This window comes from Podarcis liolepis (genome assembly GCF_965112155.1).
Source record: "Podarcis liolepis genome assembly, chromosome: 10".
Lineage (NCBI taxonomy): Eukaryota > Metazoa > Chordata > Lepidosauria > Squamata > Lacertidae > Podarcis > Podarcis liolepis.
In genome coordinates, this window is record NC_139562.1 from 22,996,771 (window position 1) to 23,024,344 (window position 27,574).

The 27,574-nt window shown below is 40.3% G+C and overlaps 1 protein-coding gene and 1 long non-coding RNA gene across 4 annotated transcripts in view; one reads left to right on the top strand and one right to left on the bottom strand.

Annotated features, from left to right (window-relative positions):
* KDM7A (lysine demethylase 7A) overlaps positions 1 to 26,258 on the top strand; it is a 49,576-nt gene extending 23,318 nt beyond the window's left edge. Inside the window, exons 6-20 of one of the 3 annotated variants that reach the window (XM_083461944.1) lie at positions 3,199 to 3,385; positions 4,805 to 4,967; positions 6,557 to 6,644; positions 7,285 to 7,391; positions 9,136 to 9,227; positions 9,391 to 9,480; positions 9,997 to 10,206; positions 11,822 to 11,946; positions 13,606 to 13,763; positions 14,895 to 14,992; positions 15,783 to 15,931; positions 16,079 to 16,284; positions 18,487 to 18,569; positions 20,912 to 21,188; positions 21,853 to 26,258. In XM_083461944.1, the coding sequence (XP_083318070.1) occupies positions 3,199 to 3,385; positions 4,805 to 4,967; positions 6,557 to 6,644; positions 7,285 to 7,391; positions 9,136 to 9,227; positions 9,391 to 9,480; positions 9,997 to 10,206; positions 11,822 to 11,946; positions 13,606 to 13,763; positions 14,895 to 14,992; positions 15,783 to 15,931; positions 16,079 to 16,284; positions 18,487 to 18,569; positions 20,912 to 21,188; positions 21,853 to 21,947 (2,128 nt within the window). In that variant the 3' untranslated portion in view covers positions 21,948 to 26,258. Of the gene's footprint in view, positions 1 to 3,198; positions 3,386 to 4,804; positions 4,968 to 6,556; positions 6,645 to 7,284; positions 7,392 to 9,135; positions 9,228 to 9,390; positions 9,481 to 9,996; positions 10,207 to 11,821; positions 11,947 to 13,590; positions 13,764 to 14,894; positions 14,993 to 15,782; positions 15,932 to 16,078; positions 16,285 to 18,486; positions 18,570 to 20,911; positions 21,189 to 21,852 lie in introns of all 3 variants that reach the window. The other 2 variants (XM_083461943.1, XM_083461945.1) reach the window with 2 other exon arrangements.
* LOC310687238 lies at positions 622 to 3,237 on the bottom strand. Its single transcript, XR_014516317.1, has 2 exons — positions 3,089 to 3,237; positions 622 to 2,740 (listed from the first exon to the last, which is right to left on the bottom strand). It is a non-coding gene; the product is annotated as an uncharacterized lncRNA (long non-coding RNA).
* Positions 26,259 to 27,574: the final 1,316 nt, after the last annotated feature.

Consider the following 27,574-nt stretch of genomic DNA (forward strand, 5'->3'; position numbering starts at 1 on the left):
GTGGTGCTTCAGGTTAAGAACAGTTTCAGGTTAAGAATAGACCTCTAGAACGAATTAAGTACTTAACCCGAGGTACCACTGTATGGTTGAATGTAAACTAGCAGCATAAAGGCCCATCTTGCTTAAAATTCCCCAGGGTCCTACTGCTTCTGCTATGCTGCAGGTGAAGCAAGCCCAAGTCTGGCTTCTTGTGTCATCCAAACCTGTAGTTTGGAGGAAATGAGCAATGGGTTTAGTTGACACAACAAGTAAGATTTGGGCTTGTTTAATCTGTGCAATGGTAGCAGTGTATTGGGAACTTTTTTTTCAAAAAAATAATAATATATTTATTACTTTTATACCTTACAAAAAGAAAAAGGAAAAAAGAAGAAAGACAAGAAGAAAAAAGAAGAGGGAAAAAAGCAAAAGAGAAAACAATACAATACAATATATAAACAATATAGAATGCAACATTAACATTAACACATTAACCAAACAAAAACAAAAACAATTCAAAAAACACACATCGTATCATCTCAGTATCCTCTCTTTCATTCCCTTGTTTCATCGACCTCCTCTCACCTCCCTTTTTGTATTCCATTTCTATTAATTGTTTCAGCAAATCCTTTCCATCTTTCTCTATTTTCTGTCATATAATTATCTTAACATATTTTAAACTTATTTTCCATTAATACTATAATACCTATTTATACTTAATTACTTAAGATATTTCTACTAAAGCCATATAATTCACTTCCAACATTTTTCTAACACTCATTAATTTTACATTATTTCCATATATAGGTTTTAAACTTTTTTCCAATATCCTTCCACCGTCTCTTCTCCCTGGTCTCGGGTTCTGCCAGTCATTTCCGTCAATTCCGAATAGCCCATCAACCTGGTGATCTTCTGTCCGAGGCTCTTAACTCTTTTCCAGGTCCCTTCTGCAGGTCTTCTTCATATTTATACATGCACTTTACTTTGTCTTCTCCTGATCTTGTTCTTATTTTCCTTCCTTTGATGCTGAAAAGTAGATCTCCGGGGAATTCCCATCTAGCAATGTTTTTATTCCTTCCCAACAAGTCAACCAAATCTCCATAATTAAAACAAATTCAAAAGATATTTCCAATCGTGTTCCAAAGTTCCTCCGAGTCTGGCAGTCCCCACAACTCCAATCTCCTTTTGACCCAAGTCCGGGTCCCAGAGGTCAATCTCCATTCCAATTCCAAACGGGGCTCCAATCCTAGAAGTCTGACTTTCTCTAAATTCAGTCTTGGAAAGCATCAACTTATAATCATCCAATTGCAACTGAAAGGCTGGAGCTCTCTGCCTCACCACTTGTGCCACTTTAGGTTCCACAACGATAACTTTCTCCCCCACCTTCTCCTCGATTTGCCATGTCGAAATAGATCCCTGTATCGATTCCTGAGTAATTTCTGTATTAATATTGACTTTTTGTGCCAAATTAGTCACTTTTTGTTCCAAATTATCAATTTTTATAGTCCTCGCATCCGTCTTCTTGAAAAACTGTTCCAGTGAGTCGTTAATCTTGCAAAATGCAACCACTAAGGCTTCTTCTGTCAACATTCTTAGCGAGTCAAGGTCAAATCCAATTTCTCAGTTTTTATCTTGCAGATTCCCCCAACTCAGCTCTTGTAACAATTTCAAAGGCTTCCTCTAGGGGGAAACAGTTTCTATTTGTATCAATCCTTTTAAGCACAGTTTAAACAATAAAGTTAGTTTCAATTTTCAGTTACTTTTACTCTTTTTTAAACGCAGAAGGAGACAATGGAAACAAGATATTTCCCTTCTTTAACTTACTGTCAACAGACAATCTATTCACAGTCAATGAGCATATCCAAAACTTCAATGCTTACTAGCAGCCCGTTTCCAGGTTCAGAGCAGTGGTAATTTGACTTTCTTCACTCTGTCCTGCAGGCTTACACGATCTTAAATCTACCCCCTTTTCTCCTGCTTCCAAGGGGGGTTTAGTGATTTAACCGATGGAAGTTTGATCCTTTATGAGAGACTTTCCAAGGCTTTAGTTTGCAGCCTCGTTGCTTCAATCTATTTACAAAAGGGGGAGGCGGACTTCCTGTTTGAAACCTCCCCGTTTCGGTGCCAAATTAAGACGTTTAAAAATCCAATTTTCCGTTCTATTCACGGGTTGTTGTTTTAAGATCAAATTGTCCACAGGAAAAAGTCAGCGCTCTCCTGCAACAGCAATGCGGCTTCGTGAAAAAAGCAGTCGATTCAAAGCACCGCGCCACTCACCCCCACCTCGAAACCGGGTTTCCCCGCGAGTAGGGGGGGCGCAAAAGGTGCCAGCCGAATCCCACGTCCACAAGCCTCTCCTGCCTGTGGTTTTTGATGGGTCTCCGCCTTCGCCGTGGCGGCCAGACCCTAATTTCCACGGAGCGGATTCCTCCCGATCAGAGGAATCCAGCCATTGCCGGAGGCGCCTCCCCGGAAGTCCAGTGTATTGGGAACTTTTGAACAGTGTACACTAGCATGCACTCATTCACATTAAGCCACAGTTTGTTTTATCTTGTGGTTTAATGTGATATGTGAAGTAGATCACAATAATTTGATTATGATACCTTTGTCTAAAACTTAGCAGGAATTACTCTAAAATAACTTTTTTTGAAGGAATGAATGAGTACCATTTGATCTTTTAAAGGTAGCATCCGAGAATATGCTAAATATTTAATTGGTTATATGAACCGCCACTGCCACTTTTGACTTCTGTAGAGCTACTGTACTTACAGTGGTGCCTCGCAAGACGAAAAGAATCCGTTCTGTGATTCTCTTCGTCTAGTGGTTTTTTCGTCTTGCGAAGCAAGCCCATTGACAGATTAGCGGATTAGCGCTATTAGTGGCTTTTAGCGGCTTTTAGTGGCTTATCAGCTTATCGGATCAGCTGATAAGCGGCTTAGCGGCTTAGAAAAAGGGGAGAAAAGGAAAAAAACCCCGCAGGAACTCGCAAGATATTTTCGTCTTGCGAAGCAAGCCCATAGGAGATTCGTTTTGCGAAGCACCTCCAAAACGGAAAACTCTTTTGTCTAGCGAGTTTTCCGTCTTGCGAGGCATTCGTCATGCGGGGCACCACTGTAATTGGTGCAGATAAAAACGTCATAGACACTGGTTGTATCTGTGTACCTTCACTAAAATTCATTCACTGTGTTCTTATTTATTATTGTATGTGTTTCTTCTTTTAAGGATGTCTGAATTAGTGGAAGTCCCTGAAATCGCCAGAAAACTTTCTTGGGTTGAAAACTACTGGCCAGATGATTCTGTCTTTCCTAAGCCTTTTGTTCAGAAGTACTGCTTAATGGGAGTTCAAGATAGCTACACAGATTTCCATATTGATTTTGGGGGAACTTCTGTCTGGTATCATGTTCTCTGGGTAAGAAAACACTGCTGATTTCTAAATATAGAATGTACAGTATTCATAATGGGTTTAAAAATAATAATCTTGAAGGGTTCTTGCATGGACCAGCCTGGTTCCAACATAACACTAAACCAAACTACAGCTTAGCCCAAATGAGGAAATGTGAAATGAGATTGTGTCTGCTTTGCTCCTTCCCAGTCATTTTGCTGCTTTCATGTGCTAAGTTCTGGTTTGGCTTAATGTTGTGTGCAATATTTCCGGTCAAAAGTGAGCTGTAACTAAGGTCTGTCCTGTGTCTTACAGTTTGTCTGGGAGAGCTAAACCATGAGGCCAGGTTTGGACAACACACTAAGCCAAACCACAGTTTCATACAGCACAATGCAGCAGCACAATGATTGGGTAGGAGCTAAATGGCTCATGTTATTATTAATTGAATTTACATATTGCCCTATACTTGAAGGTCTCAGGGTGGTTATGAATGACACTGTTGAAACTGTTAGTTCAATTAAGGTTTTAAGTTTAACCACACTGGGCATTTTGTGACTATTGGCCTGAGAGTTTTTAAATTGTTATTCTGAAGACTAATGGGTGTGATAGCTGGAAAAGCTAATAAAAACTGATCTCTTCCAACTTCATACTGGAGTACTGTGTCCAGTTCTGGGCACCACAATTCAAGAAGGACACTGACAAACTGGAACGTGTCCAGAGGAGGGCAACCAAAATGGCCAAAGGCCTGGAAACGATGCCTTATGAGGAACGGCTAAGGGAGTTGGGCATGTTTAGCCTGGAGAAGAGGAGGTCAAGGGGTGATATGATAGCCATGTTCAAATATATAAAAGGATGTCAGATAGAGGAGGGAGAAAGGTTGTTTTCTGCTGCTCCAGAGAAGCGGACACGGAGCAATGGATCCAAACTACAAGAAAGAAGATTCCACCTAAACATTAGGAAGAACTTCCTGACAGTAAGAGCTGTTCGGCAGTGGAATTTGCTGCCAAGGAGTGTGGTGGAGTCTCCTTCTTTGGAGGTCTTTAAGCAGAGGCTAGACAATCATATGTCAGGAGTGCTCTGATGGTGTTTCCTGCTTGGCAGGGGGTTGGACTCGATGGCCCTTGTGGTCTCTGCCAACTCTATGATTCTATGATTCATGCTATTGAGTTGTCTGTTTTGCTATGCCCAGAACATTATTTCTAGGCCTATCATGTTCAGTTGGGAAGGAACCTAAGCATTTTCATTCCTATACCCCATTCCCAACTTACCAAACCTGATGCACTCAAAATGATGTTGGGCTGCAATAGGGTTGATTGGAGTTGCTGTCCAACAACATCTCGGGGCCACCAGTTTGGGAAAGCCTGCTTGATCCCATAATCTTCTACCTCTCCTTAATTGCTACTATCAGAGACAAATGTAACCTCATTCAATATTTTTTATGTATAGGGTGAAAAGATATTCTACTTGATCAAACCTACTGATGAAAATTTGGCAATCTACGAATCTTGGAGTTCATCTGTTACCCAGAGTGAAGTGTATTTTGGAGATAAAGTTGACAAGTGTTACAAGTGTGTAGTGAAGCAAGGACATACTTTATTTGTTCCCACAGGTAAAATGCTTTCCTCAAGGAATAATCATGCTCATATCTGTTGAGTTTGGTGGCTGGTGTTCAGAGGACTCTTTAAAATTCAATTTTTAAAAATGTGCTAATATGTTTAGCAATTATGACCCAATTTAGGATAAGGAAGTTGAGAAATTATTAAAAGTTCCTACTCAGAGGCTGCCTGCTGTGTCTGAAAGATTAGCTGTTCTGGACTTGTCTCCATCCAGTCAGCCTCTGCTGGGTGCCTGAATCTGAATGGGTGTGGCTGAAACATTGAATCTCTTATGACACAGTGGAACAACTTGTCCTTAGAATTGTTAAGAGTGTCTGCATGAATCGCTGCTCTGGGATTTCTCCTTCAGGTGAGGATGCCTGTTCAGATCAGTGACTCACACAGACATACAAGGTCTAGACTCCTCTGAGTGTGAGTAACTTCTTTTTCTCACACTCAAGTCTACTTTGAATGTAAAAATAAAGGGTTTCTAAGATTTTTAACTAGGAAGCTAAGTATGCCTTAGGTAGTTCTATTTGAAAAGCAACATTTTAAAGCAAAATAATTTAATGTGCAGTGTGTTACAGCAACGACTATGTAACTCTAGACAACAAAATAAAATATATCTCTGATACTGGGATTTAGCAAATCCTTTGGGAGAGAGCAGTGTGAAATAGTCACCAAGAATATCTCACTATGTCTTTTTCAAACTTGCCTTATTGATGCCAGTACCATGAGGTCACTTATGGTCATGCTTGACTTGTGACAATTCTTTTAGTATGTAAGGTCACATTTATGAGGGATTTATAGGTTGCTACAGACACCACCTTGAAGTGTGCCCGAAAAACTGCCAAACACAGTGCAGATCTTATTACTGGTAAAATGTCCTTCCTAATGTGAAAGAGGGAACCACATTCTTCAGCCAAGAGCTCAGCACAGATGGTATTGTAGAAGTCTAGTCATGGTGTTATGAGAACATAATGGACTCCAGGGCTCCAGAGAAAAAAAAAAATCCAGAGAAGCAATGACCATCCCTTCACTTCTGAGCTGTATTTTAGAATTCCCGACTGCATTAACTGACCTATTTTGAGCATATATATTGGATATTATCTTCCATGTACCACTTAATGATTACACATGGGGTGGTTTTTAAATATCGTGCAAGAAACTAACACAAGAAAAATAATAAACTGCAATTATACAAGCTAAGGAGGTTTCTGATACTAGGGTTAAACTCTTTAGACTGTGTTTCCATTCAGCGTGCCATAGACTTCCGTTTCAAGATTGAATTAGATAAAATAAACACTTTTGACTTTTATCCTGGTACTTCAGTTTGTTCCCAGCTGGAGCTGGAAGAGGCTTGGATTTTGGGATTGTCCATTTTCACACACTTTCTTCACCAAACTGCTACACTTAGACAGTTTAATAGGATGTGGATGTCTTTCACCCAGTGTGATTAGTGATGCCAATATTGTTATAAAACATTATCTTGGATGTCTTCCAAGTATCAGTCCTATCCTGTGTTTTGTTGAAGTCCAAAATGTAGGGCATGCGAAATATTTTGTAGCAGGGATACTCAGGTTCTACTTACCTGTCATTTCAGGCTGGATTCATGCTGTGCTCACTTCTCAGGACTGTATGGCTTTTGGAGGAAACTTTTTGCACAACCTCAATATTGGCATGCAGCTCAGGTTTGTACTGGAGCTTTCTCTTTTTATTATGTATCTTCTCCCATAAGCTTGAAAATATTTTTGTCATTCAGTTGATACATAATTGATTAAATGAGATTAAATGGCACAAGACACTAATAAAAGAGACAATGCTGCTATTCTGCCAGGGGTGGACTGAATATTGCAAGAATTATTTCCAGATAGAAATGAATAGTTTGTTCTGTTCCACTTGCCTTTGAAATTAAACAAGATAACATGGAAGATTACATCAGAACAAACTGAAATTTGGCAAGCAAAACTCAGGAACTGGAAAATAAATTCTAATTCCTGCATTACTTGAGTAAACTTTTTGTTCTAAGCATACCATAATGGCATAAGTTGCTTGAATTCTGTCTGTTTAAAGTTGGGTTTATATATTAGTATTATGAAGTCCAACGTCGCAGCTCAATATGTAACAGAGCTTCAAAAGAGATAAGTCCAGAGCTTAGAAAAGTTCTGCCCAATTTTGTCAAGTTTGATCTTACTACTCTTGACTATAAATCTTGATGTATCTTGTTTGTCATGGACTGCTTCATTTTGCTGCACACCATATAATTTAGGTGAACACAGTTAACAGTGATCAATATTCACACAAAATAATCCTTCTAAATTGTTTATTTAGGTGTTATGAAATGGAGAAAAGGCTAAAAACCCCAGATCTTTTCAAATTCCCTTTCTTTGAAGCCATCTGTTGGTTTGTGGCCAAAAACGTACTGGAAACTTTGAAAGGTAACTCATTTCATGTTTTAAGAAGAACGTGAGGCTAGACTTTTTTCTACCATTTGCGGAAAGACCCATGTCTAATGTACATCAGTCAAATGAGACATAAGTTACTCTTGGTTGATAACTGGAAAATGTAAGTGTAGCTACTTTGTTCAGTTTTGATATGACAGAAGCTTTATGGATTAAAAGCATTTGTAGTAAACGAAACACATATGATTCATGTGCAGTGGAGTACAAAGGCTTTGACAAAGAAGGCATATGAACCTTTTTCTTTAGAGTGTCCTATGTATCTTTAAATATGTGTCAACTGCAGTTATTTATGTGGAAGTGAAAATATATTTGTTTCAGGACCACATTCATGCACAGCCCTCTAAAGTTACAGTTGTCACCTCACTCAAATTATTAACTTGTACACTGCTTCCCTTAGTCTCTATTAGTCAGTACTCTGTGCACATCCATTTAGGTTCTCTGCCAGTCTCCCCCAAAATAGCTTTTTTCTTAGTAATAAGGCTCACATTTATAAAGTAAATGTAGATCAAATAGCCGAACTGGGAACTAATAGAAGTTCAAGAAACTGAGGAAAGCAACTGATGCTGACAAGTAACTAGACTGTTAGCCAACTGCACAACAGGAGGCTGAACATAAAGCTTAAAAATTCCACCTTTAACCCCAAAACTGTACTGATAATATGATGTGGGAATGACATGCTTTTGTGAGTATGCACATGTATAAGAAATGTCCATGGCCACCACCTTAGCACTGAACCCAGGCAGCCAAGTCTTCTTTTTTAATCTGATTTAAAAATCATTTCACTTAGCCACCACCCTGTCAAGGACATACCCAAAGGAATGCACACAGCAGAGAGTTCACTCTATATTGTCAAAGATAACACAGTTGCTTCTATGGCTCCAGATACCTACACACACCAGTCTAGTGTCTAGGCAGCTACTCCCAGGTTCACTCTATATGGAGCAGTTGCAGCAACTGGGGATCACTCCCCCCTCCACCATTTTATGTATGATAGGCTGTTTGCCCATAACCAGAGACTACACCTGCATAGAAGCTTCCTATGCTCTTTGCACTTCATTCTTCTGCTGGTTCTGGGAGACAGTGGTGCAGAAGAGGGTGGGGAGGCACCCTGCCCTTCACTTGCCTGGCCTGCCTCTTCCTCCAACTCTCAAACTTCCTCTTCCTCTGATTCTTGTTTCCTGGCTGGTACAGGAGCTTTGGTGCTTCTCATTGGCTTTCCTTTGGAAGCTAAAGGGCTGCCCCTAAGTCTAAAGAAAGCTTGGTGAACATGCACCTCAGTAGGTTTCTAGTTTTACTTCATGCTCTCCCCTGCTGATAACAAAGTTTGGAAAGTTACTTTCTACTGAGGCTGAGACTGACTAAAGTCCATGAGATTTTTTCATGTGCAGCTTGGTTACTGAATCCCATAGATCCATTTGCTCTGAAGATCCATTGGCATGTGGCTTGGCAAACCACTGTTTGGTTTATGTGGGGCAATCCTGTAAAAACTGGGGTGTGGGGAAATTCTCCTTTGGGGCAGGGGTTGGCCATGATGGTTTTCAACCCCCTTTCTTTCCTAGAAGTTAACGAATTAAACGATTCATTTACAGTTTACTCTTCATTGTAGTTTTGAATGCATGAGTAACTTTTTACAGGTTTTAAAGGTTGAGAGAGATGTTAATGTAAATACTCATTTGACATTTATATTAATCTAATGTGCAGCATTTGTCTTTATTTCCAGAACTGAAAGAGGATGGTTTTTACCCTCAAACTTTCTTAGTACAAGGAGTGAAAGCTTTACTTACTGCTTTAAAGTTATGGATGAAAAAAGATGTAAGTTGAAATGTGTAGTCATAATTTTTAGTGGGTTTCTTTCTTTCTTTAAAAGAAAAGCCTTTAAAATGCAATACAGCTTCATAAAAATTCTGTATATAAATATGCTGCTGATTTGTATTTGGAGGAACTTAACTGCTTATTTTCCTGTTTTACTTAACAGCTGGTAACAGAACATGCCTTTGAAATTCCAGACAATATAAGGCCTGGACAGCTAATTAAAGAACTATCTAAAGTGATTCGTTCTGTAGAGGTAAGAATAAAATACATTGAATATGATTGCAAAATTTGGATAATCGCATATGATTACTTTCAGCTTTTGGAGATGCTCTCCTTTAGTTGTGCTCCTCTCTCTTCAAAAATAACTGCTAGTTTGCTGAAATAATCACTTCCAAACTTTTATTACTCATGGTTGGCAAACTGTTTAGGTGCTTATGATTATAAGATACTTATCAAGTATAACCCACCCTATGGTCCTATCTTAGAATTCAAAGTTTAAGTAATCACATTATGGAGGAATTATAAAGGCAGTTTAGAGTGAATAATGAAATTTGAATTAAATCTTTAGCTGGAGCATAACATTCTCTTTCTCTTACATTTCAGTAGTGGACAGAGTCCCTTAGGGTGCTGTTGTAATAGACAATATAGGAAGAGGATGGAATAATCTTGTTGAAAGTCTTATACTGCTACTTGAAAGTGAAACCTTTCACTTCAAATTGTGTGGAATTGTCAATATAGGCTGCTCTAAATAACTTTCTTTTATTTAAAGGAGGAGAACAGCAAACCAGTTAAAACTCAGGGAATTATTGGTGTGTGCCAAGTTTCGCATTCATCAAATGAATCAGCCTCAACCCATCATTCCAGACGAAAAGCAAGGAAGCTACGGGACCATGCCATCAAAACTCCATCTAATTTGGACATCTTGGAGCTCCACACAAGAGAAGTTCTCAAAAGACTAGAGATGTCCCCGTGGGAAGAGGCAAGTACAGAATTGCATATTGGAGCAAAGTAAAGCACAACTAGAACATTTAATGTGCAGGGCAGATGGCACACGTAAAAATGGGAAGTTGTTGCATTTTTAAAACAAAGACTGTGGGAGGTATAATCATATCATCATTGGTTAATGTTCAATGAAAATATTATTCTCACTTTTCCACATCATTGAATACCACTGGTTTGGTGAGGAAATAGAGTTGTTGCACTACCCAGGCACATATATATATTGTACTGGACACCACAGGTAGGGAGGAGCGACCTCAAAATGCACTTTCCATTTTGGGTGTATGTGAATAGATGAATTTTGAATTAGCAAATATAGATGTAGTGTGGCAATAAACGTATACAGTATGGCTACAGTAAAAGAATATTAAGCCTGGAATTAGACCTTTCAAATACTTCTCCATTTTACCCAAAAAGATCCAGGACAGACCATATTTTGGAAGTTGCCTCTACATACTCTCCTGTGAGCTAAAAAGTATTTGGTACCGGAGCTGTTTTAAGAAGAAAAATTAGAAGGGTTTTGCGGTAATGGTGGTCTTTCCCACTGGTATCACTTTTCCTTTAAAACATCTCACCCAAATCCCCAATTACCTCCCATTTCTGGAACCTTAAGTATATAATTCTGCTTGTTCCCAGTGTATAGTTTGTGGGATGGGTTTTTATAGGAGAGGATATATTAATTGCAATTTATCCCTCCAGGTGCCCACGTTTGTGGGTTAAACAGTGTTTTAAAATCCTACCCCTGGCAGCAAAATTAAAAGCATAGGTGTTAGGTTGTAAAACCTTGTTTTGAACAAGTCCGGCTATGAAGTAAGCTGGCTCCCCTTTCTTAACCCGCTTAAAAAAGAATCAAGCAACAGACTGGAAAGTAAGCTTAAAAATATAATTTACTTACTTGATGATCATGCATTGGTTCACAGCAAAAGCAGAAGTAAAAACTATGCAGGCAAAATACTAAATATTTACAGTATAACCAGCTTCAGGCATGTGCTGAAGCTGGAGGAAGCAGAGGCATGTCTGCATCCATTGCTGGTCAGAGAGAGAGAGGGAGGAATTACTAAGTGTTCCTTCCTGTTCAGGAGAGAAGGGGAAATGACATCATACAGAGTCCTCTCTACCAGTTATATTTCTATGGTCTGAGTATCTTCTTGTTAGCAATACAGCTCTGTGGACTTAATAATATATGTGCTGATACGTTGTAAAAATTCATCTGTAATGGCAGTCTTGTGTCTTAAATTATTTCTCAGAGGAAGTACCATCCGTCCATACTTGCAAAGTAGAATAGTTTAGACATGTTAATAGTGAATATGTGTACTAAGCACCAACAATCCAGAGAATGGGAGAGAATTGAGTGTTGTGCAGGAGGAAGGAGTTGCTGCAACTTGGGCCATGTGTGTGAAAGACAATTGTACACATGAAACAGACTTCTCTCTCTGCCATAATGGCTATTAATAATGCAGGATTTCTTCGTTTGCTGGCTGTCAGTGTTTTAAGTGTGGCTTGGCAGTGCACCACAGCTGATGTGGATTACAAAGAGAAATAGCTTATTAAAGTACCATTAACCGTAGGTGAAATCTTTTGTCCCCTTGCTTTAGGACCCCGCAAATGGTAAATTGAATGGAAGGTTTAACAAGCCTCTTCAGCCATCTTCTACTGTTCCTGAATGGAGAACGAAGGACAATGATTTACGGCTTTTGCTGTCAAATGGAAGAATAATTAGGTATAAAAACATCAGCATGTAGCTTGCTACATGTAGTTTACTTTAGGCAATTTTGAAAATCCGGCTTGTAGTTAATTGACAGATCTGGGCTGAAAAAGGGATACAGCAAGAAACATCTGTAACCAAACACAGGAATTAAATGTTTGGAGGAACAAAGGGGCACATTTTGCAGGACTGTCTCCAACTTGGGGCAGTTCTGGATAGAGTGCTGCCACAATGGACTTACCTTGTGCGGTGGGGCAGCAGCATTTGAAACCCTGCCAGACGGCTCTTATGTTACCTCCGCCTTAATTTCTCCCAGTGCCCTCAGGAAGCCCCATTTGTGGCATTGTGAGCAAATTTAAATGTAGACTAGGTCCAGCTAACCTGCGCTGCTGGAGCTCTGACTTCAGGCATCAGTGGTGGGCCCCACTGAGCTCCAGTCCTGCTATTATAGATGGTTTTAAACCTGGTGTCAGGTCTGGAGTCAGATGCAGGTCAGCATGAAGAAGTAGTCTCAGTTGTCGGTGAAGTTAACTCTTTATTCAAGGAAAAGGCATACAACTGAACAACACTTACCATCAGGTCTTGCCCCTATAGAGCAGTTGCCAGGATTGAAGTTCCCTGCCTCCCTCGCCCTTCTAAGGTTCCACTCCCCCAGATGTTTCCCAAGCAGTCTCAAGCTGCATCTGCACTGTTCTGGCCTCTGTTCCTCTCTCCTTGTTGTTCAGCACATTCTTGGAGACGGGGTGGGTGGGGAGAGCTGGTCACAGCAGGAGAGGAAGACTCCCTGGATTCTTCTGTAGTCTCTTGACCCTGCTCCTATGTTTCAGCCTCGCAGTCTGAACAGCTCCTTGTCACATGTTCTTCCTGCTCACTATACCCTGTTGACCCTTCAGCATTCAGTACTTCCTTCCATTCTTCTCCCTCTGACAGGTCAGAGGGTCCCATCACCAACCCCCTGGCTCTGAGCCTTTCTTCTCTGGGGTTTCTCGGGGGGGGGGGGGCGTTCCCGGCTGGTTTTCCCCACCACTCTGCTTCGTCCAGCCAGTCTCTGACACCTGGGGTGGAGAACCCTTTTCAGACCAAGGGCATTATTCATTCATGGGGAAACATTCTGGAGACCATATGCCAGCGGTGGTCTGGGTCAAAGGCAAACGTGGGCAAAGCAATGGGTGTGACTCTTACATTTGTACAGTAGGATACATTCCACCAATGCAAAAGTCAGGTGTTTCTGTACCCCACATCTCTTCATCCCCCACATATCCCTTCAGTAGCATGCACACACACACACACCCCCAGCAAGCAAGAGGCATTATCCTACTTCAAGAACACATTGAAGGATTGTTCAAAGCAGAGTGGTGGTAATGTGGCCTTTGGCGAAGGCATGACCTGCAGGGAGTCTTGAGGGCCAACTTGAGAGGCTTGGAAGGTCAAGTTTGGCTTCCTGGCCTGAGGTTTTCCACTCCTGTTTCAAATAATTGAAAATGATTTAAACCTTCTGTTAAAGAGAATAACAGCCAACAATTCTGCAGAGACTTGGGAAAAATTCTTCAGTAGATGAGAAATGGTACTTTAAAAGTTCTAGGAAGCAGTGAAAATTGGCTATTACTTCTAAAAAGATGGGGCAAGGCCCCAATGGATCTTTTTTTGGTTTGGTAACAGGTTATTTTATTACAGAGATGAGAGGCAACCTTTCAGAGATCGAAGTCTTTACACTGCGGACAGTGAAGATGAGGATGAGAGAGCAGAGTCAGAGAAGGAAATAACAGTTAAGGCAGAAGAACACATCTCCCAGGAAGCAGATGGCAGTGTAGATGCTCAGAAACCACTGAACAGTAAGTATGTTTTCCTTGAACTAGAAATCCAGGGCTATTGTATCTGTACCGTTCTTCATTGTTGCTTTGTACTGCTGATCAATGTGGCATCATTCATCAGGGTAGTTAAGCTTCCACTGACAATCGCTGCATTTAGACATAATGATAAATCATGTCTTAGCACTATGCGATTGAGCCTTACTCTGCTCAGACTTGTGTGCTGTCCCCATTTTCTCCTTTTCCTGTATGACTGGAAGGAGGATTATGGAAGTTTTTGCTTTTGATTTTAGTTAAACCAGATCTTCCTCTTTCTTCTGAATCAGAGTTCATGGCTAACACTAACTATACTTAGTTTAAACAAGCCAGCTTCAAAAAGCATGAGTTGAAGCTGACTTGTTTTTGAAACTGACCTTAGTCTTGAAGTCCATTCCCTGGTTCAGATTGAAGCAGGGCTTTGGCTGGTTAAAACCCCAAATAAAAACATCTGGAATCTTGGCCACATGGGAGGAACACACAAGCTCAGGAGATGGCAAAGTTCTTTTACACAGCACTATGCCATGGTTTAGTGTCACTTCCAGATGCAGCCAATATTTAAAAAAAGGCTAAAGGTGGGTTATGAGTGTTTGTTAAATTCAGATATGGCTGTGTTCATAGACGTAGGTCAATGTCTTTGGTTAATTGGGAAATACATAGCTAGGAATATCTGTGACTCATGAGCTGGATCTGTTGGGGACCTTAGTATAATGAGTTCAAGCAGTATGTTATCCCCATATAAATAAATTATTGTGACTTTCTATGATCACAGGGAAAAAGTCCAGTTTGATCAAAGTAGAATTTCTACCGAGAATTCCCTATATATGAAATATATAGTATTTTCTCACAATTACAGTGGTTTTCTGAGGCCAGAAATTAAATTCCTAAGAACTGGGAAGTAACAAATTACTTATAAATTACAAACTTTCATTCCTATACTGCTTAACAGTGGGCATTAAATTCTGTTTTTGGAGTGTGGATATGTGTACTAAGAGTTTCATTGTCTTCAAAGCAATGTACAGTCACAGGATGAAAGGCTCAGTTGGTAGCAGGAGCTATAGGGAAGTATGTCCAGTTAATATATGGCAAATCTAAAATCCCTCTGTTTTTCTCCTCCAGTGTTCTTTGAAAGTGTGAAATCAGAACTCAGGAATGGAAACTCAGAATACTCTGATATTTCTGATTCAGAAGAATCTGAGCCTGATTGCACTAACCAGGTAAATACAAGAGTGTCACAGGTGGTGGTTAAATGAAGTATTAAACATTAGAATTCAAAGGACATCTAGCTCTGAATAGTATTAATGACAAAAATGGGCAAGAACAGTTTGTGCATGGGGGGGGGGGTTAGATGAAAGGTCAGCTAGTATAGATATAAACTGTTTTTTATGCTGACCCTGCTACAAATCCATTTTCTTTTAAAATTTTATAGATCTGCAACTAAAGTACACCAAGCATACATTTATGCAATCTTTTATTGCCTAAGACATGGCTTCCAAATAGAATCCCATCCCATCCTCATAACCCAACATCTCCTCTAGGAATATATATTTAGTCACCCTAACCTTAAGAATTAAACCACAGAGCCTAGGGCTTGCCGATCAGAAGGTTGGCGGTTCGAATCCCCACGACGGGGTGAGCTCCCGTTGTTCGGTCCCAGCTCTTGCCCACCTAGTAGTTCAAAACCACGTCAAAGTGCAAGTAGATAAATAAGGTACCACTTCGGCGGGAAGGTAAATGGCATTTCTGTGCGCTGCTCTGGTTTCACCAGAATTGGCTTAGTCATGCTGGCCACATGACCCAGAAGGTATCTGCGGACAAACGCTGGCTCCCTTGGCCTATAGAGCGAGATGGGCGCGCAACCCCAGAGTCGTCTGCAACTGGGCCTAACCATCAGGGGTACCTTTACCTTTAACCTTAAGAATTAACTAAGATTAAAATATGAAGTAGAAATTAGTGTAGAAGTTAATGGTATTCATTGTGTTGAAAGTTTTGTTTTACTCCCACCAGCAAAAAGATTTCTCTCTTGAGGAGTCAGAAAGCTCAGGTGATGAGAAACAGGAAGTAACTTCAAATTTTAGAGAGGAATCTAAAATAACAAATGACCTCTTTCAAACCATGCAGAAGCCATCTAGACATCTAGAAATGACAATTAAAAGGTGAGTAAAAAAAGGGTGGTGGTGGTGAACAATTACAAAATTAATGGAGGTGCTTGAAGCAAATTATATTCATTGCTTTCTGTTAAATAGGAAGATGAAACATTTTAGTCCTGTGATACAGCTTTCTTCTTTCCTCTTATTTTTTAGGGAATGTCCTACCTCGACCAGTACGGAGGAAGAAGCTATTCAGGGCATGCTTTCTATGGCAGGATTGCACTATACCACTTGTTTACCAAGTCATATGCAGAGCACAGACTGCACTGATAGAAGAAGCTCTCTTCAGGAACACAGAAGCTATCCCAAAAGTAGGCATAAAGACAAGCTGTCTTCCCAGAGTCATAAAGCAGAATATGGTATGTTCTCTTGTAGATGTATATTATGCCAAAACTAAAAGATGCCTAAGCTATAGATTGCAAAAGTAGGCTGCATGGCTGGATTAGCTTGAACGTTGCAGTCCCCTTCAGGGAATCAAGATCAATGGAATATCTGTAGTGGGTTTTTTTGGTCAGATTTAGATTTTCTAGCTTTCTAAGACAGCAGATGGCTCAGGTGCTGCCTGTAGAAAAAAAATAGATCTATCTGACTTCCGCTACTAGTGCACATGCCAGGCTAAAAAGGTCTGTGTAGTTGGGCAGACAGTTTCTAGTAAAAGCAAGTGACTAGACTGCTGGAAACATGCAAGGCCTACATTTCTCCATTACAACTTGAAGCTGGAAGGCATGTGCTTCAAATGCCCTTGTTTCTCTTTCTGATATTAAGTGCTTAAGATACTAACACAAGAAATCTATTGTGGTTGAATTGATTAATTTATAATTGGGGGCATTGTGCAGAGATTTCAGCAGGTAACCGACAGATGCAGTGACTCATGCATTCTTGCATTAACAGATGGATTTATTTTTCCAGCTAGAGAGGTAATAAAACTCTAAGCATTCGTATTCTCAAATTACTCGATATGAGATTAGGAGTGTAAAAAACTAAAAACTAAAAACCTTACAGGGGCTGCTTATGGGATTAAAGACACCTGTGCGTTAACATTGTGTTTACTAATTCTACCACAGTAGGGTTCTTTAACGTCGTAAATACAACAATTTATATAGATTTTAATGATTGTGAATGAAATTTCATTGGAAGTATAAAATCCAGTTTAATACGATGTTCATTTAAAGTTGATAGAAAATACAGGAAAATATCACTAATCCAAGTAGCAGCAGCAGCAGTAGGGTTTTTTACATTGAATTTTCCAAGACCATTATTTAGGCTTAAAATGAATTTTTTAAAATATAAAATTGAGACAATGGCCACATTCAGATGTAATGCTAAGCCACTAGGTCTCCCACATATTTCACTTCTGCTTTAGTCAAGCAGAGAAACAAACCATGGAATGGCTTACTTTGTGTCATGCCAGAACTGGTGCTTGTAGTTTGTTTCTCTCCATGTGAACCATGACCGGAAGCCAAGTCTTGTTCTTTGCTTCCTGATTGGATTTGTTTGGGAGAAACCAAGAGGCATGGTGGTTCACACATGATGTTAATCTGGGTTGTTCCTCTGCTTCAATAAGGGAAGAGCATTCAGTCTAGGTGCAAAAGTGCACAGCTTATACACAGGATAACTTGCTTAATCCATAAGTCATAGCTTAGTACTTTGTCTAAACACAGCCATTACCAAAATGTAGCAAAATCAAAATGTAACAGCAGAATAATGAGGGGGGTGGGGAAGCATAAAAATATGATTTCAGTAGTAGCTTGTTAATTTGCTGATTCTGGTTTTCTTAAATTAATTTTACTTAATAAATTATAGCCTTTTGTCAGAGGGAAGAAAATCATAGCGCGGTTTCTTTTATATATAAAAGAATCAACAGTGATGTGAATTTCCTTTATAGAAGTTGGTCAGAATTGCCAGTACTTTGCCCCAGTAACTTGTTTCACCAGTTTAGGGAGATAGCAAGATGTTTGCTTTTAGCAAAACCCTGAAAGCATAGTAACTTGACAGCTGTGACAGCAGATGTTGTCTCAACTATAATCTGTTTGATGCTTTTCCACCCATCTCTATATCTATGGTTACGAAGAGATGCAGATGGCAAAGGCAAACAGTTTTGATCCAAAATGCTTCAGTTTTTCTGGTTTTGTATTGGGGAAGATCTAATGCTGTCTGACGTATGAAAGGCGTGTACAAGTGGCACAAATGCTACAAGGATCTGATAAGTGTGATATGTTGGTGACCTTCCACTGTGAGCCATTACAATCACCACTGCAGATTGGAGCTAATCTAGTTTCCATTGTAGATTTATCTACCAGTAGATTTTAATACCTTTTGTATTACAAAGCTAGACCGTCCTATAACATTTTGGGCTGTGTTAGCATTCTCTTGCCCAAAGAAAACTGCAGACCTATGACTAGTCAATAAGCTATTGCATTATTCTAGTAGGAAATTTGCCTCAGTGTAAAATTTGTTTTGTTGAACTTCTCTTGGGTTACTCTGGTAGTACACTAGGTGGAATCTGTAGGGGGGAATGAATAACATATAAAATATACTAAGAACTTCAAATTTCTGTTCAGGTAAGCACATAAAAGAAGAAAAAGATGTGGGAGCTTCAACATTTGCTTCACAATTACATGCAGTTTCTAAAGTAAATCCTCAGGTAAGATTATATTATGTGTCTAATAATGCAGCTTGCTGTGTACTGTACACATTAAATCAGGAGTGGGAACTGGATTTGGCCAATTTGCTCTTGGCAGACTGCTTTTGACATGTGGGTGGGGATGCTGTGCCAATCATTGGGCATCCTATACAATTATGTGATTCAACTTCAAAGGAAGAATTAAAATTTAAGGCCAATTCCAAGCCCGCTTTCTGCAGGGGTCAGCTCCGATTGACAGCTGCTGAATGAAGCTGATCCCAGCAGCGCTTGCTTTTGACACCAAATTTAAAAGGTGCCGAATGCAAACTCTTACTGGCAGAGGAACAATTGGGAGCATGCTTTAAGGCTTCCCATTGTTCCTTTGCAGCCTGCCCCACACCTGACTTCATATAACATCCAGTTTGGGGCAGGTGGCTGTGGCTGGGGGAAACAGCCTTGTGGGCCTAGTTTGGGTCACAGGTTGGGGGTTCCTCAAGCTCACACTAAATATTCAGAGGGGTTCCAGATTACAGAATATAACTTTGATTAATTTCCCCTTGCAAGTAATTGCCTCTGCTCTAACATGAATGTACTCTTTGGTGAAGGATGCTGTATAACTTGGACACTTAAGTATTTTTTTGCATGTTTTTATAAATAAGTGATAGTGTAAATAAGTAAGTAAATAAATTTTTATTTATACCCCGCCCACCCCGGCCAAGACTGGGCTCAGGGCGGCTAATATCAAATACATTAAAACACAATAAAAAAATTAGTGTTTGATTAATTGAACAATTAATTATAAATTAGAATCAGGATAAAATTAAATGACTGCCAACATATTACAACCATGGGGTCGAGAACCTCAAGTATTCATCAGGGGTGTGCGGAATGATGGTCCCACATGAGCCGATAAAAGGGCCAAAGAGGTAACTTACAGTGTCCCATGGGGGGGTCAAACTGGGCCCGGACCAAAGGCCAGGCGGAACAGCTCCGTCTTGCAAGCCCTGCGGAAGGATGTCAAGTCCCACAGGGCCCTGGTCTCCTGCGATAGAACGTTCCACCTGGCTGGGGCCAAAGCCGAAAATGCCTTGGCCCTGGTTGAGGCCAGTTTCACCTCCTTGTGGCCTGGGACCTCCAAGATATTATTATTTGCAGACCGTAAGGTCCTCTGTGGGGTATACGGCGGTCCTGTAACTACAGGGGTCCTAGGCCGTATAGGGCTTTAAAGGTTAAAACCAGCACCTTAAACCTGACCCTGTACTCCACCGGGAGCCAGTACAGCTGGTATAGCACTGGATGGATGTGGTCCCACAGCAAGGACCCTGTAAGGAGGCTTGCAGCTGCATTCTGCACCAGCTGGAGTTTCTGGGTCAGCTTCAAGGGCAGCCCCACGTAGAGTGAGTTACAATAATCAAGCCTGGAGGTGACCATCCCATGGATCACTGTGGCTAGATCAGGGCGAGAAAGGTAAGGGACCACCTGCTTAGCACGGCGAAGGTGGAAAAATGCCGCCTTTGCTGTAGCTGCAACCTGCGCCTCCATAAAGAGGGAGGCGTCAAAGGTTACACCCAAACTCCTGACAGAAGGCATAGGCACAAATTGAGCCCCTGCAAGAGATGGGAGTTGGCCCCCCAACCCCATGTCGTCCCGACCCAGCCAGAGGACCTCTGTCTTCGAAGGATTTAACTTCAACTGGCTCCCACACAGCCATGCAGCCACAGCTTCCAAGCATCTGGTTAGTGTGTCTGGGGCTGAGTCAGGATGGTCGTCCATCAACAGATGAAGATGGGTGTCATCAGCATATTGATGACAACCCAGCCCCAAATTCTGGGCAAGGGGGCACATAAAAATGTTAAAAAGCACTGGGGAGAGGATTACACCTTGCGGCACTCCACACACCAAGGGGTGCAGTGACAACTCCTCCCCTAGTGCCAGCCTCTGTCCCTGACCTGAAAGGAAAGAGCGCAGCCATTGTAAGACTGTGCCCTGAATCCCCACGTCGGCAAGGCGGTAGTCCAAAAATTTGTGGTTGACCATGTCGAAGGCTGCTGACAAATCTAAAAGTGGGATGGCAGGGGGAGAGATGCCGAAGTGTGGCATGCAAGGCTGCATTGGTGTAGGTTACACAAAGAAAGGAAAAGTAGTCAAGTTCACCTCTTCTATGGGTGTAGTCTACCCACATTTAAGTTCTTTGTTGTTTTCTGAACATAGTGTTGATGTTTTCATATGTTTGTAGGTGTCTCCCATTCATTCAGAATGTAGTTATTGGCTTCCTAGAACAAACTATTTAAAGTTACAAAAACTATCTTTCTGGTGGTGTATTCGTTGCATTCCAGAATCAAACTGTTCTTCTCCCTCCATAGGATACAAGTAAAGCTCAGAAATACTTCAAGAAGGAAGGTGCTTCTGAGACCAGTTATAAAATTCCAGAAAACAGGATCCATTTACAAAACAATGCTTTGAACTTCCCCCATGGCAAGTGCATCCAGGACTCGAGCTTGATTGAAGGGGAGTGCAGGCTAAGTGATGGCAGCCTCAGTCCTGACAGGCCATATGGTGAAACATCGTTGTCTGTACCTCTTCATCCAACTAAGCGGCCAGCATCAAATCCACCCCCTATCAACAATCAGGCAACAAAAGGTGGTGTAATCATCTGTGTTTATTTCTCTTAGACAGAAATCACTGACAATTGATTTTTGCAAAACAAGCTGTAGTGCATGGTTTAAACGATGTGCCCATTCAGAAAATGGGTTCCTACCCAGTCTGCAGTGCCACACAATTGGTCCTTTTTAGATGTTGAATTCCATAATATTTCACGTGAGGGATTATGTTGTGCACATTTCTTTTTTTTAGCCTTACACACACCTATACTCTATAGGGCAAGGGCAATATAGGGTAAGAGGTGTTGTTGTTCTAGTTTTTAATATGTATTTTGTGTGGCACAAAATACATAATAACAACAATGGCATAATAATGACATCCCTTACAAGCCTGTAGTTCAGAACACTCCATATACATTGGAATGCATTATATAAATAAGGACTGGTGGTAGTTAGTATTGCAACCTCAAATTTGTACATTTGCCCTTCAGGTGGTTGGTATCTCACAACTATCTAATTGGAGTAGTAGTCAGTATACCGGAAGAGTCAGAACAGAATATAGCTAGTTCCTGACAAGTTTCTGTTTCCTCATATTCCTGTCTAGGAAATCCCATGTTGTGCCAACATGGGGCTGATTTTACTGAGCTATGGAAGTACAAGCGTGAGTGGTGGTTAGCAGTACCAACTTTTTCTTTCTTTTTCAGGAAAGCGTCCAAAGAAAGGAATGGCAACTGCCAAGCAGCGCCTAGGGAAGATTCTAAAGCTGAACCGAAATGGCCATGCGCGCTTCTTTGTTTGATGCAGTAGCTGCTACCACTGCTGCTGCTGCTGTCCTTTTTATGCACGGACCAGTACTGAGGGGGAACAGTGCCTGGAGCTTCTGTTTTATTCCTCTGCTTGAAGCAGAATGCATGTACCTTATTAGAACACTGCCTAATGAACAAAAACTCAATGCTGCATTTTCACTGTGCCACACCTGCTCAGCAATAACCATTTGGGAAACAGGGGAATATTCAGAGAGACTATGGACTTGGGAGATGGTCTTTCTTCAGGGCTCAATCATTTTGTTGTTTCTGGTAGCGTCTGAGCTAATTCACGAACAGAAGAGTGTGATGAAGGTGGTTATCAATAATTTATTTGACAGATTTGATTTTTTTTTGCAACTATTGAATTCATTTTAAAATTATTTATTTGGAAAACTCTTTGTGGGAATTATGATTATTTTAGATGTTGAGAATGTGAAGGTTTTTGTTTGTCCTTAATGTCTGTCTGTCTTCCGTCTGTCTGTCTGTCTCCAGTGGAGAGCCACATGAATGATTTACTCTGCATTCAAACAATTGATAACAGGTATAGTCTTAAACATGGATGTGATGCATTAAGTTAAGGCACATGGAATCACATGTTAATTTCCGCTCTTTATATAAGCTCTTGACTGGCTTTTGTACTGACTTCTAAAGTACGTATTCTTTGCCAGTTAACCTTTCCCTTCTTGCTCCTCCCTCTTCCTCCTCTCATGTTTTGCCATTTGTTCTGGATGATAAATTGGCATAACGTTACTAAGAGCTCTTTTCACACGTGTGCTTCCTCCTCCTGCCTATTTGTTTCCATATCATGGAGAACGATTCATGCTAAGCATGGGTAGCTGTAAACCAAGGGTAGCACTACAGCTATTATTGATTTAAGTGTAGACACTTAAGATGCTTTTTTTTCTTTTTTTGGAGGAAGGCTATTGCGGCAGAGTATTGCTCGTCTACACATGCCAGCCAATGAAAGGTCTTAAGTTTTTGTATATATGTAAATATGTTTCATAGCTTGCTAAAACTCAGAATGACTATTTTGCGTCATGCTTTGCAAATATCCAGTAGTAAATGCCAATTCTGAAATACATGTAAATAACCTAGATGATAAATTTGTATTTTTGTAATATAAAATTGAATATTTAAGCTGTTTTTGGAGGAAAAGGGGAGGCACCTGTACTACTACTTTGGTAAGAGGGCTATTCAGTACTAAAGTGGGAATACTAGGGATACCGCTTTGGATTTCTTCTTCTGTTGATAAAGAGTTAAAGCATGGCCAAAGCTACTCAGTTGCTTGACTTCTTTTAACTTCAATAAAAACTTCCAAGCCTTCAGGTTATATCAAAAATAAAATATCTTAAAAGTCCCCAAATAGGACTTTTCTGTGCTTAAACAACTTTATATATTCAGTATTTGCTGCATCTATATGTGTGTATCTGTATTAAACTAGACATAATGACCTTTGTCATCTATCAGAATAGATATTAGTCAGACGTCCTTGGCTACTGCAGTTACTAAGACTTAGCCAAAATTCTCAGTGGAGACATTTCAAGGCTGCAGTCCTTGACAGAGTTCCTAACACTTCCCATTTAACTGAATAGGAATTAACCGCATAGCTACATGCAGGATGGTAGCCAAAATAACCAAGGTAGCAATCTTAACTTGGAAATAAGCCCCATTGTAATCATTGGGACTGACCTCTGAGTAAATATGGTTAGTTGTGGAGTGTAAATGGATAAAAATAGGATAATGGGATTGTGGTGTGTCCTAGATTTTGAAAGTTACCACACATTTGTTCTTCACTCTTCTTTCTTCATCGAATTACAGTCCCGTCCCCCCCAGCACTTGTGTGTCCACATTATGTAACTAAAACCAAACTGGATAAGCTGCATGTTGTCAGAGCCAGTTACAGAAAGGGAATTTAATACTAGCTTTTGGAAACACGGAAATTTACTGGTTAATCTGAAATTGCACACTTTTCAGTATTGGTAAGAGAAAATGTCCCCCCCCCCCAGCAGTCCATATAAGTTCTCTATTCCCTCTTAAAGTAAAATTACTTGTCCTTTTGGTTTAGACGGAAAAAGCAATTCTAAAGTGAATTTCGAAGCATTTGCATATCCAGTGAATCCATAGTAGCTAGCAGATCCTATAACTGATCTACTTTCTCTCAACATATCTTGATTACTAAAATATAGCTATGGCCTTATTGGGTGATGGTGGTGGTAGAAGGGAAGAGGGTTTTTTAATGGCTGTTTCCAGTTACTTTTCTCATTCCTCCACCCCCGCCACCCCCACGACTCACTTCCATTGTCATGAGCATGCAAACATATTTTCATAGACCAAGAGAAATACTTTGTAGTTTCTTCTGACCTTTTGTCTTTCAAATACAAATCGAGGGAAATATCCCCTATTACCACTTTAGTAAGACTTTTACCAAAATGAAGCTTTGGATTAGGCATTAAGATTAATTTTGAGGAAGGTAGAGTACATCAATTGTGTGCACCAAAATAAATTGCTCTGAAGCAACAATTATTTTGGTGGCTTGATCGAGACAAGTCTTGTTTGTGTGTTAATAACTTGCTTGATAGAGACCCTTGCTGCACCAGACTTTTATGTGTAATAGATTGTCTGAATTGGGTGCTATAGTCCTGACTTCATCATTTCACTTCCTTGAGGGACAGGAAGCAGTTCTAAAGCCATATCTGGCAGAAGGTGAGTGAACCTTATTTTCAAAGAGAAGATATTTTTAAATAACTGAAACAAGAGCTTCAGCTGTAGGGTGGAATTACAATAGACCTATTCTCTCTTGCAGTTGTAAGGTGATAGGAATATGTGAAATGAAATGTTTGGGCTTTGCCCAAACGAGAGAGAGAGAGAATCGAAAAGGGCATTGGTATACTGGTGTTTAGTGACATCCCCAGCCACATTTCACTTTATCCAATACTTACTGATAAAGCCAGCCTACAAACTAGCCTCAGTTGACTTCTGTGGTAAGATTTACCTATGCAATCAGTAACAATGACATACAATCATTTTCCAAACCATCTCAGAGGGGCAGAACAAGAAGAGCTGCCTTTCTGGCCACAATCTGAAATGCTTACATAATGTTCTTCAGCCGTACAATGTCATGGTCAGATCAAATAAACTTTACTTCGCCTAAGCTTTTAACATGCCGTAGACTGCCTTCATTTGCCAGGATGCGTAGTCATTAAAGAAACAAAACTTTGTAGGATTTGAGTCCTGACTTGACACTTTTGCTTACTCTGTAACTGGTAGCTTGGAAGAAACCCAATGAGACCCAATGCTATAAATGACCAGAGAATCCCCTGCGTAATGCCTCTCCTTGCCCACAATTTCTGTGCCACCAAAAATCTCAAGTCATCATTTTGTGAGGAGGAGAAGAAGAAGAAGAATTTGCATTATTCATACTTCCAGACCATTAAAAACTGTTCATGGCTTTGGGCCTAAGTGAATCCAGGGCAACTTTATTTTGTGTAGTAAATATGAACTGAATTTAAGGGCCTTACCGTTTTGTAGTTTAAACTGGGTTCAGAGCTGCAACATCTGTTTTTTTCCAAAAAGGCAAAGATCTGTCTACAAAACGAACGAATCATGCAACACTGGGTGAGAATGAGACGAGCACTGATTAGGAAACGTAGCTGCCGCTGAAGCTGCGTTTCTAACTAGAAAAGGACTTTGAATATAAATTTTAAGCCATAATAGTTTCTTGCTGTGGGGAGGGAATGAAAAATCACTTTAAGAGATTATATTAATATGAATTATCACAGTTTTAACTTTGCCTGTGCTTTGGCATTTTAAAAATATTCATTGCATTTGAAAAAAAAGGGGTTAGGTCTTGGCTATATTTACTAGTTTTGTAGTAGTGTTTTTGCTGATGTGACTCCCCCCCACACACCCTTTTTCTACTGTCAGTCTGATTTCTAACTTTTTTGAATGTTTGTGAAATAGCTGTCTTTCTGCATAGGGGGTTGTGTGTCCTCTGCTCCTTTTTACAGAAACACACTACTGTGTCGAGTGTTTTGGCTGGGAAATGGGATGCTGCAGCTTTAAGAGCATTTTTTCGATTTATAACAGTGTTTCCCATCCCATTTTTGCCTGCAGGCAGGGAAAGTGTATGTACAGTATTTATTTTGTTTCAATTTTACTTTAATATTTGTAAGTTTATATAAGTAGCTTATTGATTTCTTGTTTGGAAGGACAAGTGGCTTGTTTAAATTTGTATTTGACCATAGTTTCCACTTCCTGTACTTCAAAAATACTGAAATTAAAATCTGTATTGCTTATGTTTTTGATTTCAGCATTCAAGTGTTTAATTTCAGCACACTCATTCAGTGTAAATATTAGATGTGATACAGAATGTCTTGTGGGGGAAAAACCAAACTTAATTCCACTTCTATTTCTGATTTTCTACCACTCTTGGTTTTTGAGCAAAGCTTGAGTTCAGAATGTACTCCCCGGATAGCAATACTACCTTCACTTATTTCAAAATACTTTTATAGCTTTAGGTTTCACCCCCCCCCTCCACCCTGTCAGTGCTTTCTGGTAACCATGCCAGCAGACTGGCACTATCAAATTTCACCTATAACCAGTTACCTCTCTTTGCAGCGCCTTCCCTAACATCACAGCTTCTAGATGATTTGTACTACAGTACTTTCCGTCCCAGCCAGCATGGTTGATAGGAGCTGTAGTCCAACTGAAGGTCATCTGGTTGGGAAAAAGTGCCTTAGAACATAACAAACCTTGTTGGTTTCCTTAAGCATGTGAATCGGGCTTCTGACTAGAGGCTTGTCTGGTCTTTGACTTTAACACTATAGAGTCATAATTCACAGCAGAATGCAAAGATGCAGCTATGTCCTTTTTTTCTTAAAAAGGGGGTTTGTTACGTACTCACTTCATTTAGGCGTATGAAGTAACATGGCAAAACGATGCCTCCTAGAAAGGAACTTCTGCTAACTGATTAATTCTGGGAATCCAGCATCCACAGGGTTAACTGAATAGAGTTGTTTCCAATATAGGTTTTTAGGCAGAAAATAGTGTGGTGACAATGAGAAATTGTCTGGTGCTTCCTCATGTGGTTGGCACACATTTCAACAAGAAACACAGTGGCAGTGTGTGTTGAGAGCACCCATAATTGGGGTATTTAAAGGATTAGGCTACTCACCCTATACCAAAGATTCAGGAGATATCCAAAGGCCTTACTGTTCTTCCTGTTTCACTAGGAAATCTCCCTAGGGTTTCTGTTGTTAGTACACGGGCATGATTCTGGGTACATGAAGAAGTGGACCCTAGGAACTGAACTACTAGACAGTTTAAGCAACTATGTTTGATGGATTGTTGCACTGGAGCAGGACAGTTCCATGCAGCATTGGTCGCATACCTCTGTGCCATTGTATCAGCAGAGATGGCTGCAAGGAATATAAACCGGGCATCTTGCACTTACAAAGACTATGCCTGCCTATCACTTTGGAAGCTCAAGAGAGGAAATGTGTATTCTTGAGCGTAGGTGATTTGTCTCCAGTTTAAATCCTGAATAAATTAGTATGCTCCAGGAATAAAATAATTGGGGGAAACACCATAGGCTCGTGTATTTTGTCACCAAAAACTGAGG